The 18,142-nt window shown below is 43.3% G+C and overlaps 2 protein-coding genes across 2 annotated transcripts in view; one reads left to right on the top strand and one right to left on the bottom strand.

Annotated features, from left to right (window-relative positions):
* Positions 1–2,567: 2,567 nt before the first annotated feature.
* LOC308294032 (YY1-associated factor 2) lies at positions 2,568–10,062 on the bottom strand. The gene is made up of 4 exons (XM_080736734.1): positions 9,922–10,062; positions 8,255–8,380; positions 5,701–5,853; positions 2,568–4,143 (listed from the first exon to the last, which is right to left on the bottom strand). Exons 1-4 carry the CDS (start codon positions 9,945–9,947, stop codon positions 3,870–3,872), a joined length of 579 nt encoding a protein of 192 aa, XP_080592860.1. The 5' UTR covers positions 9,948–10,062; the 3' UTR covers positions 2,568–3,869.
* A 5,555-nt stretch (positions 10,063–15,617) lies between these two features.
* The window catches only part of LOC308294334 (uncharacterized protein), a gene marked incomplete at its 5' end in the record, with an annotated part of 54,682 nt that continues 52,157 nt past the window's right edge, over positions 15,618–18,142 (top strand). The window contains 4 exons of the mRNA XM_080737063.1: positions 15,618–15,955; positions 16,048–16,142; positions 16,692–16,759; positions 17,111–17,326. Of these exons, the coding sequence (XP_080593189.1) occupies positions 15,618–15,955; positions 16,048–16,142; positions 16,692–16,759; positions 17,111–17,326 (717 nt within the window). The remainder of the gene's footprint in view (positions 15,956–16,047; positions 16,143–16,691; positions 16,760–17,110; positions 17,327–18,142) is intronic.

Below are 18,142 nucleotides of genomic sequence, written 5' to 3'. Positions count from 1 at the left end.
CTCCTACGTTTCACTTTGTGTGTATTAGCCAAATGTGTGTATTAGTACAGAGATCTGTGCTCATACAAAGGAACTGCCGACACGGACAGAATGGCCCATACAAGGAGATCTGCACGTCTGTCGTGTTTGATACCATGGGAAGTGAGCACCGCTTTCTTTCCCCCGTTTTTTATTGTACTTGAGGCAAATCAAATGCTTGAAATAATCGTGATATTAATTTGAAGTCATATCGACCAAACCATAACCTGACTGTTGTGACAGTCTGGCTGACTTCAACAGTTTATTATCACACCAGTAAGACTCCTTAAATCAGGAGATAAGCGACTGCCAGGTCGCATCCACAAACTTTAGAAGGCGATGGTAGCCAATCAGGGGGGAATATGCATGGGAAATGGGACAGATCCATGTTGATGACATGACTTTAGAGATACTGTGTACCACTTTGCGAGGTTTTAGGGCAGAATCTGTAGGAGCAGTGTCCAAAAATGTGTTTTGCAAGAATTTGCCTCATGGTGGCGCTAGAAGAGGGCCATGTGAGAAATGAGGGGTGGAGGTTGTGATTTGGCAGCCAAGGCGGAGATATGAGTAGGGCAAAAGTGTGACGTGACGTGTGGCGGACAGACTGACAGCAGATGGAGGTTTTGATAGTAACTCCGACCTGACGGTCGCAATCACATCAGCTGCCAGCTGCTCACACCAGCAGCTCCTGGACACCCTTGCTGACCTAGGCATCACTGGGACTAAAGTGGTTCTCCTACCTAACTGACTGGACCTACAGTACCAGGTGGAAAGGTGTTCCTTCCACGCGCAACGTCCAACCGGGGAAGCTCCATTCTTTCAAGTGATAAGAAGCGGCCTGCTCACTCCTCAATGCAGTTCGGGGCCCTCCCCAGGTCGGCAGAGGGAGAGCAGCGCCCAGGATTACAGTTTAGGCAATTGGCACTGGGTGAAAAATGGGTTACAAAATTGTGGGATAGAATTTCTTTTTTAAAAGAAAACTGAACAGCTAAGTCCTGCCCCATGCAGGATCTCACTATTTCCATAGACAACAACGCCCTGGTGACTTTGGTTCCAACTGCAAAAAAAAAACGTACCCAGTAGTCAGCCCAGCTCCTCATCCAGACAACAGTCATATCAAAACTCGACTTCTGTCAATCTCTCCTGACTGGCCTCCTGGCATGTGCACTTAAGCCTCTCCAATAGATCAAAAATGCTGCAGCACGATTGGTATTCAAAATGTTCGCGTCATCCCCTTCTCCACTCCCTCCACCGACTTCCGGTTGCTGCCCACACAGAATACAAAAGATGCTGGCCTTCAAAGCCACCAAAGGTATGGCACCTCCAATACCTACAAAGCCTGATTGAACCCTACAACCCCACCCATTCACTCAGATCAGCTAATACAGGGAAGCTGACAGAACCCCAGGACAATGATCCACTCATCCTAGACTCTTCGCCCTCCTGGCCCCCAAACTGTGGAATAAACTCCAGTTACACTTAGAACTGCACTCACTCCCTAGCTGCCACCTTTGCCTGAAGACTCACCTATTTAGACTCCACCTTAGCCCATAGCATTTACAACCCATAGCTCTTACCGTAGCACCTCAATGACCATACATGTAGTTTTTATTTTTTAATTCTTAAGTCTTTACTGAATAAGTGTTTGGTCTACCTATTTCTTTGCATTTGATGGATTGATGTTGATGTAAATCGTTCTGGATTAAGAGCGTCTGCTAAATGCTTAACCCTCTAAGGCCCACGGTTGTAATATTACAACGTTTGTATTTTATCCAAAAAAAGGTTTAAATCATTTTATTTTAGCTCCCCCTACCACCTAAACACCACCATTGGATTCTATTGTTTAGTATTACAATGCCATTGGCCACAATATTTGCATATAAATACCCCCCACAGGGGCTGACATTCACACCCGCCACACCCGCTGAAATTCCAGAGTTTTGACGAACAACATCTCACTTTTTTATGGAAGCTATACCTCACAAAAACATAAGTAAAATGCCTGTACTATTTCTTTTTGGTGATCATTAGAATGTCTAGAACATGTACATATGTTATTATTGTGAAAAATATCCCCCATATGTAAATTAGAGCATGATTTATGATTTTTGATTTATGGCTATAAAATCTTACAAAAACTTTTTTTTGAAAAAAACATTACATTTTCCTCTTAATAGGACTCCTACAAACAACACCATCTGATTTTTTTCAATTTTTTATTTCAAGTATTTCTTAATGCGGGCCTTAGAGGGTTAAACTGTAAAAAAAGCCTGGTTGTGCAAGAATGAGAGTTAAAGTATCGCAACATGTTTTTAGATCTGCTACTTTCACTATTTCTTTATTTTTACATTTGCGATTTTTTTAAAGATGTTCACCTGACACCCAAAATATGGATGGCATGCCTTAAGTGGTTAACCATATATTCAATAAACCATCATTCATTCATTACAATTGCAACACTATTTACAATCAACTGCAAGGTGAAATCATATCCGTATCCAACGCAGGTTTTATTTCATATCTACATCTTACATAATAAACCACTATTGCTCAAGTCATGCTTAACTCTACAAAGTGGAGAAGCATACAATAATTCTTCAACAACTTTACTCAAAAGTTTGGTGGCACTGGCAACACAATTGAGATGCTCAGCTGCAAGAAATGAAAGAGCTGGATATGAGCAATAAAAGCAATATAATTCAGTAAAAGGATTGCAAGATTGGAAATAATGCATATAATAATAATAATAATTCATTAATAGGACACCGTAAGATCCAACAAGTGCAAATGTTAACAAAACCCAAAAGGAAACCTACAATTTCTAAAATGGGTGCTTCACATTTTCTTTCATAATGCTTTACCGGTAACTGAAATTCATTCTTTTGTAGACAACATTGTGAATAACCTCAACAGTCCACAGTGGGACAGACTGAAAACAAGCGCTATGAGTGTGACATCAACATGACACGTGCCACCATCCACAACATATGGACCTTTCAATGTAGCTGCAAGAAACTCTTTTTTTTTTTTTATATATGGCATCTAGATTTGTAATACCAGCCCTTGACAGCCCATTCATCCCAACAGAAAAGTCAGATCTGATTGTATTAAAGAACGTTTAATACTATCAGATCTGACAACTTCACCAACATTGCAGCTGTATGGAAACCTTGGATTATCCTCTTTGAATCTGTCTGATGTTGTCATGAGCTACTTTCTGTCAATACATTCCGTGCAGGTCACATTTTTTGAACAGTGTTGAACTTTGGAAGCGCTCGTTTTCAATAACGCAACGTCCTGCTGCCTCCTGCATTATGTGCAATTTCGAAACAGGTGATACGCAGGACCATTGAGTGATTTCCAACGAGCGCTCCCAAACCCCAACACTTTTATCACCTGCATTTATTTAGAAAGTAGCTCATAACATGTATATGGTGGATTTTTATGAAAAACCTGGCAGATACAAAAAGGCTAATGAGTGAGTTAGTTTAACATGGTTTAAAACAATCAGAGCAGACTTTTTTGTTTGGATGCATGGGCTGTCAAGGGTTGGTAATGTATTGCACCTCTAGATGCCAGATATATAAAAAGAGTTGCTTGTGGCTACTTCTGCTGTACGTCCACGATTCACCGCTATTGTGACCTTTTCAGTTCACTCATTGGGCCAGCTCTGGCTGCAAAAGGTTTGTCGACTGAATGGAGCGCTCTCTCAACAGTCCCAACTCCTGAATCCTTGCTCGTCATGAGGAAGGCAGATTAGAATCCATCCTCGTTAGATCAGAATGTTATTACATCAGCAGGCATAGGAAGTCAAACTTGAATCACTTGGGGTGTTGAGGCGATGCACGAGCCTATAGCTGAGTCGAGGGGGTTTGCCGGTTCGTTAGTTGAGTCTCTCCGTTGATCGAAGAAGCTTCCCCGCGCGGCGAAGAAGACCTGGATACCACTCGCTCGGTGTTGTCAGAACTCGAGCCGCTTTGACTGTGCTGGTCCACCGAGGCAGCGCTTGTTGGCGTGGGTGCGGGCTTGACTTTCTCCTTAAAGTCTGTTATTATAACGGTCAAATCGCCAACGGTGACCTCTAGATGCTGGGCACTGCTCCTGTCCACATTTTTTAACCTGGGCCTAATGAAAGAGGTGGGCAGAAACAGGGGAGGCATTATAATAACACGAATACATAATACTTAACAGTGGTGGAAAGAGTACTTAAATGTTGTACTTAACCCTCTAAGGCCCACGGTTGTAATATTACAACGTTTGTATTTTATCCAAAAAAAGGTTTAAATCATTTTATTTTAGCTCCCCCTACCACCTAAACATCACCATTGGATTCTATTGTTTAGTATTACAATGCCATTGGCCACAATATTTGCATATAAATACCCCCCACAGGGGCTGACATTCACACCCGCCACACCCGCTGACATTCCAGAGTTTTGACGAACAACATCTCACTTTTCCATGGAAGCTATTCCTCACAAAAACATAAGTAAAATGCCTGTACTATTTTTTTTGGTAATCATTAGAATGTCTAGAACATGTACATATGTTATTATTGTGAAAAATATCCCCCATATGTAAATTAGAGCATGATTTATGATTTATGGCTATAAAACCTTACAAAAACATTTTTTTTTAAAAAAACATTACATTTTCCTCTTAACTAGTTCACAGCCAAATCGCCTTCCATCGCCATTTTGAGGAGGGTGAGGCAGCCAGATCGCCAAACGTCGCCTTGGGGATCACTTTCTGATCATTTTGGTATTTTTTTGACATTTTTTGAGCTATAAATGACCTTTCTAGCTTAATTTTAGTCTAAAGTTACATATTCGAAGGAAGTGACATCATCGATGACGTAACCCGGAAGTCGTTCGGCCATAACATAGAATGGGCCTTTTTACAGCATTGAATGTTGACGTTTTTCTTATCAAACTTTACCATATCTAGACCGATTTTCATTCGGAAAAAAATGGCTGGACTGACAGATTGGTCACTCAAGAGCAAAAACCAGTGTAAATGGCGTGCGCACGACGTTCGGATCGTGTTTTATAGCTCCCGTTCGGCGGACCGGGAGACATAATGGCCGCCAATGGGCGCCGCCATTATGGGTCTACTGCTGTCCACTCGCTAGTCCAGACTCTAGGAGATTATCGTTGGGCACACTCTAGTGGATAGTACTAGTACTACATTCTACAACAATATGATCCCTGTTGGGTTAGATTAAAGCTAACTTGGAAATTAATAAAATTCCTGGCAGTATAGGCGCACAAGCCTATTGTAAATGGCTGGGAGAGAGTTTTAATAGGACTCCTACAACACCATCTGATTTTTTTCAATTTTTTATTTCAAGTATTTCTATATTCGGGCCTTAGAGGGTAAAAGTATCAATTCTGCAATGTAGAAGTACTCCGTTACAAATCACACTGGTGTGATGTCATCACGGTGTACTTTGCCATACAAACCCCAAAATCAATCCTCCAGTTCTAAGCAACACAGAAGGGGTGGAACTTTTTTTTGTATTTCCACACAACTCCTCTAAGGTATATGAATATTGAAAATGGGTGGTTTTCCCCTTTAAGTAAATGTACTTAGTTACTCCACTGCGTTCTGAGCCAAAGCGTGACAATGAAATCAGATGGTGGAATATTATAAGCATGACCGTTACTGGGTTGACTTTATTACCTTGTCTTTTTATGGCTGTTCTTCTTAAGTGTTGTGTCTTTGTCACTCTTGTCTTTCTCTGGCTTTTCTCTCTTCTCTTTTTTGGGTAGTGTGGGAGGAGCGAACTGCTGATTTACTTGCTGTGCCACCAGCTGAGATACAGGCCGGGGTTTTCTGAAAGAGAGAAATAGACAAGAGCGGATTCATAGTCAGAATTTGCATTCATGCCCCTGTCATTAAAATGTGCCATGTGGGTTGCACTGACGTGGGTTGAACTGAGTACCCACAAAGTGCCACGATGTAAACACTCTGTAGGAAGGCAATAAGAGGGTTTTGCTTTCCGCCGTCTATGAACAATGTTTATTAATCTGATTATTTGAATATCCGACCTTCAACGTCAACTTTACTTGGACAGCATTTTTCAGCAAACGGTATCAGCTTAGCTACAGGTGATAGATACTGAAAGCAGCGATTACTGAGGTAACTGCCCTATTGTTATGCTGTTTACACACAACAAGCTCGCCAGTGAACACGGTGTTGGGAGACAGGTCGGGTACACACAGCGGCGAGGTAATTGGCGTCTATTGTTATGCTAAACACAACAAGCGAGGACAGTTACAGACCACGGGAGCGGCAAGTGGAAATGGGCGACATCAGAGCGACTACATAAGTAAATGGACGCTTTGGTCGAAGGGAGCTGAAGATGGAGCCAGACAGTAGGAGAAGAGGAAGGCCTAGGAGGTTGTTCATGGATGTGGTGAGAGAGAGACATATTTTGACGCTTGCTTTGGCAATGTAAACGTATGAATTTCTCATGCCAATAAAGCTCCTTTGAACTGTATTGAATTGAGAGGTTGTTGATTTTTACAGCAAATCTTTATTTATTCATTGTCTTTTGAATACAATTCCATTTAGTTTTAATCATATTTTAGTTATCTGAAATGTTTTAGTTTTAGTCTAGTTTTACAGTAGTTGACAATATCTACAGTTGATTTATTGGACTGAAATGTATTTTGGCCAGCCATAATAGTGTTGAAATCCCAGATTTATACTCCAGATCTACAGATCACCTATTTTCAGAGAGTGACACCCGCACACAAGCAAGCGTAAAATGACTTGTCTTAGTTCTACTGGATCTCTTCTCCACTAGTCCCTCCCTGACATTTTAATCTATTTTTTTTTCAGGGAATTGTCAGTATATTTAGTCATATTTTTTATCATCATAGCGTATTTATTTAGTTTTTGTCAGTGAAAAAAAGGTAGTCGGCGAACATTTTTCGTCATAGTTTTAGTCTACGAAATTAACACTGGCTGATTGTGATGCTGAAAGAATCGCCCCTCTCTCAGGCGTCATAATAACTAACTGTTCCAAAGCAGTTAAGAAAATTAAATGTTTCCCAAGGGAGTGCCTTCCCGCAATCCCAGCAGTGCCCTTTTAGCCACTTGGGTCACCTGCACCGTTAAATGTACTAATGTCATGACTATATAACGTTTAAGGATTACACATTTTATAGCATATTAAAGAAGCTCTTGCCACAGAAAGTAGGCTAACAAGTGTTTACAATTTTCACACACCGACTGTGGATGTAAGTTACCCATGAAACTAGGTAAAGGGTAACGGCAGTTAACGAGAAAAAAGGTTGGCTTGAGAAACAGTTAAACTAGTTTGCAGACAACCACAGGGAATTCCATAGTGTTTAACTCATGTAACTGGTGTCAATGTTTGCCTAGAATTCTATGCTGCCTGCCCTGGCTAACGTGCACTAAAAGACCTCGGACAATCAGTTAAAACTAAGCACATTACACCAGGAAATACAAGGAAATACTGAAAACGATCTATTAAAATGCTTTTTATTAAACAATACGGAAGATACAGGTAATTCTGGTTGAGCGGCACGTATTCTGACACACGTCAGCCTTCAGTAAGCACTTTATTTAAAAAAAAAAATCTGAACATTGGTTTAGCATGCCGTGGCAAATTGGCTACTACTCTAAACCAGTTTGAGGTGGAAACATGACGGTTGTGTCATAATACGACCGTCATGTTCAAGGCTAGTGTAGTGTGTGGGTGAGTAAAGGTATTTTATATAAAACTAAAACTAACTAAATAAATGAATTAAAAATAAAATAAAAACAACAAATTAACAATGTAACTATAAGAAATATAAGAATATAAGAAAAACTAAATTAAAAAAATGTTTTCCGTCACGTGTGTTGAATAGGACCGAGCAGCAGGCCGCACGCGACATGCACGTGACGTCATGAAAATAGAGTGCCACTAGTTAAAAAATCCACATCACACCACTTAATATAACCTCAGTAAAACTGTGCCTAAACCTAAAACCATGCCTTAATCCTAAATGTAACCTTAGTAAAACTATGCTTGAACCTAACCTTATTCCTAAACTTAACCTCGGGTTGCCGCTTGCATGAGTGGTAGAATTTGTCTCTCGTGCACCGTGCGGGTAGAGAGATTGGCCAGGGAATCCCGGGTGGGTAGGACATGATAAAAGTTATGCATTGCACATTTTCTTTTTTTAAACACTTTCTTAGAGTTGCATCCTTTCTTCCTTACCGGGTGGAGGTCCCCTTCCGGACGTCGCACATCATGCACTTGAACGCCTCCGCGCTGTTCCTGAACGTGCACACGCTGCAGTCCCAGTACCCATCGTCAGAGGACGGCTTCGGCTGCCGCTTTGGCCTTCACACACGCACACGCACACACACACACACACACGATGCAACTGTTTTAAAACGAGACCAACACACGGGTCACGGGAGAGTGTTTTCAGGTGAGTATCAAAGGGTGCGTTTGGAAATGGTGTGGTTAGGGTTAGGGTTAGGTTTAGGCATAGTTTTACTGAGGTTAGGGACGGGTTAGGTTTAGGCATAGTTTTACTGAGGTTAGGTTTAGGGTTGGGTTTAGGCACTCACTACACTGAGCACACACCCGGTGCGCATTTCCGAACGCACCCTTTGATACACTCGGACTGAACGACCTGCAGAAAAAACTCTCCCCTCGGGTCACACTTGGGTCCCGGGCAAATGTCTAATTTCTCTTTTGGGCCCTGTCAGTTACAGGGGTTCAGACAAATCTTTGTGTCATGGGATAATTTAGTTTTACATTAATCACTTGAACCCAAGCAATCCTATTCTGAGAAGAACTTTAGCCTAAAATAGCAGATCTACAAGTTCACAGCAGCGAGTCGTCGTTGTGAGCTTGTAGATCGACTATTTCCGGCAAAGAGGTTTGGTGTGGAGAGGAAAAGAGAGAAGACTAAGTACAGAGTGAAAGGTCAAGATGACCAAGTATTGAGGGCTTATGTGGTTAAACATTAAAATACACATTAACATGACTCCAACATACACTGATGACAGTGCTGTCAAACGAGTCTATGAAGCCATCTATGAAACATATTACAACAAATAAAAAATAAACAAAAACATTACAATAATGTAGGGAGGGCCCTTGCTTCCTCTCTCTCTCAGCTAAAAACGTTGTAGTCTAAAAAGAAAGCAGCCTCAACTTAAAAAGGGTCACTTAATTTACAGTGGTGTAAAGTAACTAAGTGCATACTTACGTACTTAAGTACAATTTTGAGGTATTTGTACTTTACTTGAGTCTTTCCAATTTCCAACTTTTACTTCCACTCCACTACATTTCGTATCCAAATATTGTACTTTTACTCCACTATTAAAATTGAATTTACATTTTTAGTAGTCAGTAACCACTTCAGCCTAATTTCTACTATTTTCAACAACAAAAAAAGATATACATTTGAAAAATTGAAAAGGGTCATTCTGCATAATGAGTAGCCTACTTTTAATTTTGGTACTTTTACTTGAGTAAACAATTTGAGTTCTTTTTTCACCACTGCTGGTGGTTGACACCAGGGTTGACACACAGACCACTTCAAACCTGGCGTTGCTGAGCATGTCCATTTGGCATAGGGGGCAAAAGGCTAAAAAATGTCCAGAAACTGTCACACAATGTATTCAGAAACGGCTAAACAAGCAGACCCACAACCTCACGACGGCTTGTAGCTCTGCTAGTCTTCGCTATTTTTGACAACAACACACGACGAAGTATATTTTTATGGGTGCTTTTCTTTTATAGCAGCCAAACCGTAGCCTCCATAGCCGCCATGAAACACTTCCCTAGTTGTGTGTAAACGACCCCCCTACAAGAGCCTGTCCTTTGTCAAATATAAATGAATTAAAATGTATTTATGCATTTATTACCTCGTGGGACTCTTCTTGTCTCCCATGTTTCATAAAGCCCTCCTCATGCAGCGTTGTGGGTTTGTTTTTAACGGACTCATGTATAAAATAGAGAAGACAACAAGCCTCTCTCTCTCTCAGCTGTCGTGGTGGAAACTCCACACTCCTTCCGAAGCTCGAGTCACATGGGGTCGGGATCTATCCAATCACAACGGAGGGAATTAATGACGCTGCCATGAAAACGTTTATAATAATTAAAACAAACACACACACACACACACACACACACACACACACACACACACACACACACACACACACACACACACACTTTTTTCCGCATTTAATTTCATTATATAATATTTCTCTTTTAATTTAATTTATTTTTACTGATTGATTGATTGATTGATTGATTGATTGATTGATTGATTGATTGATTGATTGATTGATTGAAGACTTTGGTACAAGGTCAACTAAAAGGAGATCCTAGCTTATTTACACAGGAAACATTTACTGCCTAGACCACCGACCAGAGGGTGGCAGCACACGTTGTGGAGCTCAACTGCCCTTTTCCCATTGAAGAAGCAGTGCAGAAAGCGGGCCGTCCACGTTTTTCCCAACGACCCTAAGCGCGACTGTGGGGGCGCGGAGAGGGGAGCGCTTGTTTTCGGTGATGACGACGGAGGCGCGCCGTCTCAGGCGACGTGAGACACCGCGGAGCGAGCGGTAGCGAGCGAGCCGCCGTGTCGAGCGTTGCGACGGTCGCATGAGCCGACTCAGCGGTGAGTCGTTACCGAGTTATGTGCCGTTATGAACAGAATAGTAAATCTTCGTCCCCCCGACTTTCGGCACCTCCGCGCGGTCCAAGAGAACACAGCGAAGCGCTCCCCTACCTCCTTGCCCACCACTGGCCCCCACCGTTGTGCTTAGGTTCGTTGGGAAACGCCAGGTCGCCAGAAAGCGAGGGAGAAGAACATGGTGGCGTTGCTGTTTTTATTATTGTTTACACATTCACCAAGACTGTAACGCTGGTGTAACATTATGTGAACATATGTGTAACGGTAACGTGCTGTCAGGCGAGCGACACTCCAGAGCACCGTAGCGTTTGGTACGTCTCCTTGTAGTTGTATTTGTTTTACAGTATATCTATGTTATTAGTGTTACTACAACCTCCTCGTGGTCCAGGCGCTCGTGCTGTTAATGTTAATTCTCAACATTTATTCCACTGGTTCTCAAACGTTTTCATGTCAAGGACCCCCCCAGATTGACACTTAGTAGCCCGCGGACCCCCATTTGAAAAGATATGCCAGGGACCCCCAAGTCCCCCATATAAGAATATTTTTACGACTCTAGCTAGCAGTGATTCTCAACTATTTTAATTTCAAGGACCCCCAGTTTGACATGCATTAGGCTACGGACCCCCATTTAATGGCATTTCTATCTATCTCTGGGACCCCAATTTATATTGTAAAATCACTCTTAATTAAACTCTGAGAGTGTGCAAATGGACCATTTGCACACACACATGGAATTCCCTCAAGGACCCCTGGGGGTCCACTTTATTGAGAGCCACTGATCTATACACTGTTATTAGTGTTACTACAACCTCCTCATGGTCCAGGAGCTCATGCTGGAAATTTCTAATTGACAACTTTATAACATTTATTCAACAGTCTAAACATCTGCAATCAGAACCTGTCAGAGCCTTTTCTACAAAAGTGAAGTTTTATATATCTTCTTTACACAGTGGCGTTAATTGTCATGTAATGAATGACAGTGGTGGATAAAGTACTACAATGTACCATTGTTCATTAAAAGTACCAATACTGCAATTTAGAAATACTCCGTTACAAGTAAAAGTCCGGAATTAAAAATTTACGTCAGTAAAAGTACAAAAGTATTCTAATCAAAATGTACTTAAAGAACAAAAGTAGAACGTACTCATTATGCAGAAAGTCCCATTTCAGTACTTTTCAAAATAACTTGAAAATAGCAGATCTACAAGCTCACAATGAGTCGCATCGTGCACATTGTAAGCTTGTAGATCTGCTATTTTCAAATGGGCTAAATATATAGGGCTGAAATGGGTAATTTATGTTTTGTAATAATCAATCTACAAGTAACTAGTAACTAAAGTTGTCAAATAAATGTAGTGGAGTAAAAGTACAATATTTGGATCCGAGATGTTGTGGAGTAGAAGTAGTATTGGAATTGGAAATACTTAAAGCAAATGTACTTAGTTCCTTTACACCACTGCATTTATTCAACAGTCTAACCATCAGAGCCTTGTGTTCAAAAAGTGACGTTATATGTCTTCTTTAAACGGTGGTTTTATTGTCATGTAATGAATGATCCAGAGTGGACTTATTTGGGTCCATTAAGCTCTAAATCAGGGGGTTTTCAGGCCGGTAACCGGTAATGTCGCCGGAATGAAGGTCGCCGGGAAACGGGGGGGGGGTGTTCGGAAATTCACACCGGGTGGGTTAGCGCCAGCGGTGCTCTTTTTCAGTCTGAACTCTGAAGGTAAACTTTCTGAAAAGCATCAGTTGCTAACGTAACGTTGCTATTGAAAGGTAATTTAATTCATGTCACCTATCAAGGATCTCATCTCTATTTTCTCAGAAATCTGTTGAATGAAGAAGAAACATGAAGTATCATGTCATTGTATGTTTATAAACTAGGGTAAATTATAAAATGAATATTAATTCATGTTGATACTGAAGAAGGCATAGGCTACTGTGATTGTGTGTGACCTACTGTAGGCTACATGTTTGTTGTTTCTAGCATTAAACATTTGTGATACTGTGAGATTAAGACTATCACCATAGAGGGCCATGGCTGAATTTGTCTTGGAATGTTCGAGATTAAGAGAGCAGCAACTGCTGCTTTTCAGAAAGTTTACCTTCAGAGTTCAGACTGAAAAAGCGCACCGCTGCCCCACCCGGTTGCGCATTTCCGAACGCACCCCCCGTTTCCCGACCTTAGTGGTATTCTTCAGGCCAAGGTGAGAGAGAAATGAAGCAGGGACCCCCACTAAAAATTGTGTTGCAGATGAAACATTTTCATAGATTTCATAGACTTGTTTGTCAGCACTGTCATCAGTGTTGTATGTGTTCTGGATTCATGTTAATGTGTATAGGTTATGTTGGTAACCCTGGTTGTTTTAACTAAATTAGCTGATAGCTGCTATTTTGGTTATGATGCTAGGCTAAGTTGTTAATGTAAAAAAGAAAAAAATCTATTCTGTAGACCCCAGACACCCTGTTGAAGACCCCTGCCCTGCTCTAAACCAGTAAGACTCCCTAATCGGGTCAGGTCCCAGCGTGATTTTAAGCCAAAATGTGTTGGAGCAGTGTCCAAAAATGTGTTTGAAAAAATCGGCCTGATGGTGGCGCTATATGGGACAGATCCATGTTGATGACATGAGTGTAGACATACTGTGTAGCGATTTGTGTGATTTTAGGGCAAAATCTGTAGGAGTAGTGTCCAAAAATGTGTTTTAAAAAATCGGGTTAGGGTTAGGACGGACGGACAGACAGCCGGTGGAGGTTTTGATAGTAAGTGCGACCTAACTGTCGCAATCAAAAGATCAATACTTGGTGCTCTTCATTGTTGTTGGTGCCTTTAATGGTCCCACTTTGGATTTAAATCGAAGTATGTTGTTGACTTAACCGTCAAAGTGGTGATCCCACTCATCATTTGAAGATTAGATAGCGTTACACAAGGCTAATATTTATTACTCCTCTTTGTAGGCACTGTACATCAACCCTGTCTCTGTAACATCTTGGAACATACAAAAGAAGAGAAGAACAACTAATTCCTCTCAAACAGTAAGTGCCAAATGCTCTCTATTTTCGCTTCATGCTTTATTTTAACAACCATCTGCCACACCCACTCCTGGTGCTCCAGAACGGATGCAAAAGTGGTGGCGCCCCCAGTGGAGGACCCCCTGCCACTGCAGCGCACATAAAATGCCGTAACTCGGGCTAGGAGCGTCCGGGAGAGCCGGGGCCGGTACCTATTCGTCCGCCAAGGCAACGCGGAGACCCCACCCCTCATTTCTCACATGGCCCTATTCTAGCGCCACCTTCAGGCCGATTTTTAATACACATTTTTGGACACTGCTCCTACAGTTTTTGCCCTAAAATCACGAATATCACTACACAGCATGTCTACACTCATGTCATCAACATGGATCAGGAAGATTTTGGAAAAACAATTTTTTGCCCTATTTGTGGAGATAAGCCACCTACGGTCGCTTATCTCCCGATTAGGGAGTCTTACTGGTAATACACGTGTCACATAGGGGAGGCAATGTTTTGTGTTGAATACCTAAAACAGTATTTTACATCTCACCAAATGAGCTGTGCACACGTGTGCACACCATTCACAGCTTTCAAACAAAAGAAAATCCGATTGGAAATCCATTCAGGCATTCAAGAGATATAGACTATAGTGTTTTCTTCAAATGTAAACAAACATGGATGCCATGGTTTGATTGATTATTTCTATTAGACAAAGCATTGGAGCCTACTCGAACTACGCCGGGGTGAGTCAGCCCCCCACTCAGCCTGCTACTTTGGCCGGCGGTCATGGTTGTCCCAGAGCCGTTGCGCGCCAGAGTGTGCAGCCTGCAGCCGCTACGCATATTGGCGGGACTAGCAGTGTTAGCCCATGCCAGCGAGCGGCTGCAGCTCTCCAGGACAGCCTCAGTGAGTCATCGTCTGTCCGGACCAGCTCCTCTCCTGCCAAGGCGGCCGGTGCCCTCCACGAGAAGAAGAGCTCCGAGTCCACCGACCCCACTGCTCCCAAGCCGGGCGCGGTGGGTATCGTTGTCGGTGATATCCTCCTCGCTCCCCCTATGGATGTCATGTTGACTTCCCTCAGTGCAGAGAGCCAACATTCCTGGCACCCGAGCGACAGCGAGCCTGAGGAGGACGCCATGGAAGGCGAGGAGGAAGAGGTGGAGGAAGAGGAGGAAGACGACGAAGAGCTTCCCTCCTTCCAACATCAATCCAGCGTTGCGGAGGATGTGGTAATGGTGAGTCCACGCCAGGGCGGCAACTCAACCACCACTCCTCACGCTGACATTAGGCCCCTGGTGCAGCAGACCGGGTCGACGGTCTCCCAGGGCCCCTCGCCCTCCTCCACCATGCCGGTGGATGGGGTGGCGACACAGGCCTCTAGCTCCGGCCCCAGTGCTATTGTTTCCCCGGAGCTGCCTGTCATGGATGAGTGGACCATCCTGGAACGTGCTACAGTGAGGAACAACCTCCAGATGCCCCTGGAGGAACCCCCCACTGACAGGGACCAGGGTCTCTTCTTGGGTCAGGACCCCTCCCCGGCCCCTGCCCCACGCATGAAAAAGCTCCCTATGGCCACTGGTTTTGACAGAGCTCTCCATGCCAGCTGGAGAAAGCACGAGGATCCACATAAAATGTGCTATGTGGTTGACTTTGATAAGTCAGCTGAGGTGGGCATCCCTACCTGCCCCCCACTGGATCTTCTCCTGGCCCAGACCTTCTCTCAGAGCCTGAAAGACAGCGCCAAGGAGACTGCCAAGAGGGGGGGGTCCATTTTCTCTGGGAGTGGTGCCGGGCTTCACGGACGCCACTGAACAGAACCTGTCCAAAGGCACTAAGAAGGGCTACAGAGCGGCTGCTCTCTCAGCCCGCAGCCTCAACGCAGCTGCTATTCTCCAGGGCTCTGTGAGAACCATGATCAGAGGAGTCAAAGACAAGATTCCTCCTGATGTGGCAGCTGAGCTGGACATGTCCATGAAGATGATGATTCACCTCAACGTTCACGACATTCAGTGGGCGGGGAGGGCTATGGATATTGCCATGCAACAAGAGCGCTCTAGGTGGCTCGACAAGATTACTCTGGTGGGCGCTGCAGGCACTAAGGCCAACAAGATCATGCAGGGCCTCCCCGGGAACCCGGTGAGTCTCATCGCTGGTGGTCTGGAGCTCCTACGTGAATCGGTAGAGTCTCAGAAGGCTACGAAGGAGATCCTGGAGGCCACGACACAGCCTCAGTCTGAGAGACAAGGCCGGTCACGCTCTTCCTGCCAAAAAGAAAGGAGCCACGCCCCTTCCAGACGTGGAAAATCGGGCTACTCCAGCTCCAGGCCCCCCTCCTTCTCAGGTGGCAGGTGTCGGTGGTGAGGCGTGAGGACAACCGCCCCCCTCCCAGGGCGCCCGAGCGGGACTCCTCCCACAAGGCCTGCGGGAAAGGGCGGGGTAAATGAGTTATTATATGAACATAGAGGCCTTTTCCACCAGCAAACCGGTTCTTTGCCGGTGGAAAAGGCCCCATAGACCCTATTCTGGGGGTGAACATTTGTCCAAAAACCTTTGACCCACAAGCTCACAACGCATCACATTTAGATGCATCGTGAGTTGTAGATAGTCCATTTTCAACAAAGATATTTGGTGAAGAGGGGAAAAAAATGATATTGATCCCTGGGGGACTGCAGTCAACAAAGTATATAGGGTTTGAATGGTTAATGATACGGGTTTTCTGAAAAAAAACATTTTAGATTTTAAAATCTAAAATGACACACAGATAATTTCCCGGTTTTAAAGGTTTAAATGGCACGCTTAGTTGTTCAGCTGAGGTCATTGGCTGCACTGTTTGTGATTGGATGGTATATGGACCTGTGACCATTCTCACACGTCCGACTTCCGACTGCCTGAACTATTATTGTGATGCTTCATCATGTGTGTTTTGAAATCATTACATTATTGATCAATGATCACCATATAATCGGCATCTTGATTGCCTTGCAGTGGCATATCGACGAGACCGAAGACCAGTCCGGGAGGCGTATGATGAACACCTTTCCTCACAAAGAGAAGTAAGAACGAACATTTTCTTAAATTGGCAGTAGGGCTGCCACAATTACAAATATCTAAGTTGACGATTAATTGTGACTAAATATCAAAAATATTCGTAACTAATTACTAGAGGGAAAAACAGCGGCCAGCCGGCAAACTCAATGTCATGATGGAGGGAGGAATTGCCTGTTTTTATTGGATGAAAAAATAGATATATATTTCCAGTAGAATATTCAAATACTTTCAGGTCGAATAATTCGAATTCTAAAAAACACTATTTGTGAATGCCCTAATGTACATAACGATAAAATATCAGATTTTGCCGATTTGTTTCAGTGCTGTCACTTAAAGTTAAAATGCTGTCTTTTCAGGTGACTTACCAGCGAGTTGTCAATGTCGTTGAGAGGCGGACCACCACAAATCGCTTAGAAGTGGGATACGACAGAGGATACGATGATGACCAACGCTACTACAGCTCTCGAAATGCCCCGGACCAGAGAGGCTACCGCGGAGAAAACACCTACCCCGACGACCGCGGCTACATGGACGATAAGCAATTCTCCAGCATGCGCCCCATATCACAGTTGGTAAGATGGATTTGTTCAGACGTGCCTTTGTTAGGCCTATATGCATTATTATGCATTATTTTATGCTTTAACTATAAAAAATAAAATAGCAGATATACAAGCTCACAATGTGGCACCGAGTGCCGCACTGCAAGCTTGTAGATCTGCTATTTTTGAACAATTGTGAAAATTCGTTGAATATTTTGACCCGATTCTGTGAGTGTCTTTTAAATCCTTCTAATTAGTTTCTATGTCAGTGGTTCTCAAACTTTTTCATGTCAAGGACCGCCAAAATGAATTTGGCCATGGACCCTAGGGGTGTGAAAGAATATTCTTTATTCGAATATTCGTTCGAATGTTAACAATAAAAGAATATTCGAAAGTAAAAAATTGAGCTTCGAATTAATTTATATTTAATTAAAACAAATCTACCGCACTTCTCGCGAGATTCTGGGCGCATGGAACGTTAAAAGGTGGCTGGTCTCGCAAGGCAGAAGTCTCCATTCGCTGCTGCAAAAGTGGGCTGATCTACAGGTCCACAATGCGTCGCTGATCCAATACGTTGTGGGCTTGTACATTAAGGGTGCCTATTTAGCAACACCGTCATACGGCGAAGAATAAACCTCCAGCTGCTTCTTTCCCTTCACACTGTCACTGGCCGTCGTCCGCTCCGCAGGGAAGGCTCTCTCCTTTCCGACGGAGAGGAGAGATGCACTCGCCTCGCACTGCAGTTCACTGCACACTCAGTGCTTTTAAACTTAATACGTTGATTCAGAATGACAGTCAAGCTGAAACGTGCGACTCATTTGGTAGTGACGGGAAGCCGGACAACGAGAC

This window comes from Nannobrachium achirus (genome assembly GCF_963921795.1).
Source record: "Nannobrachium achirus genome assembly, chromosome: 11".
Lineage (NCBI taxonomy): Eukaryota > Metazoa > Chordata > Actinopteri > Myctophiformes > Myctophidae > Nannobrachium > Nannobrachium achirus.
The sequence above is the reverse complement of the archived record's forward strand: the minus strand, read 5'-3'. Positions and strand labels throughout refer to the sequence as shown.

Coding starts and splice junctions, on each gene's coding strand:
- LOC308294032 (XM_080736734.1), bottom strand. CDS start 9,947: ATGGGAGACAAGAAGAGTCCCACGAG. Junction 5,854..8,254: donor CGGAAGGGGACCTCCACCCG/GTAAGGAAGAAA, acceptor TCTCTCTTTCAG/AAAACCCCGGCCTGTATCTC. Junction 4,144..5,700: donor AACAGCCATAAAAAGACAAG/GTAATAAAGTCA, acceptor CTCTTTCATTAG/GCCCAGGTTAAAAAATGTGG.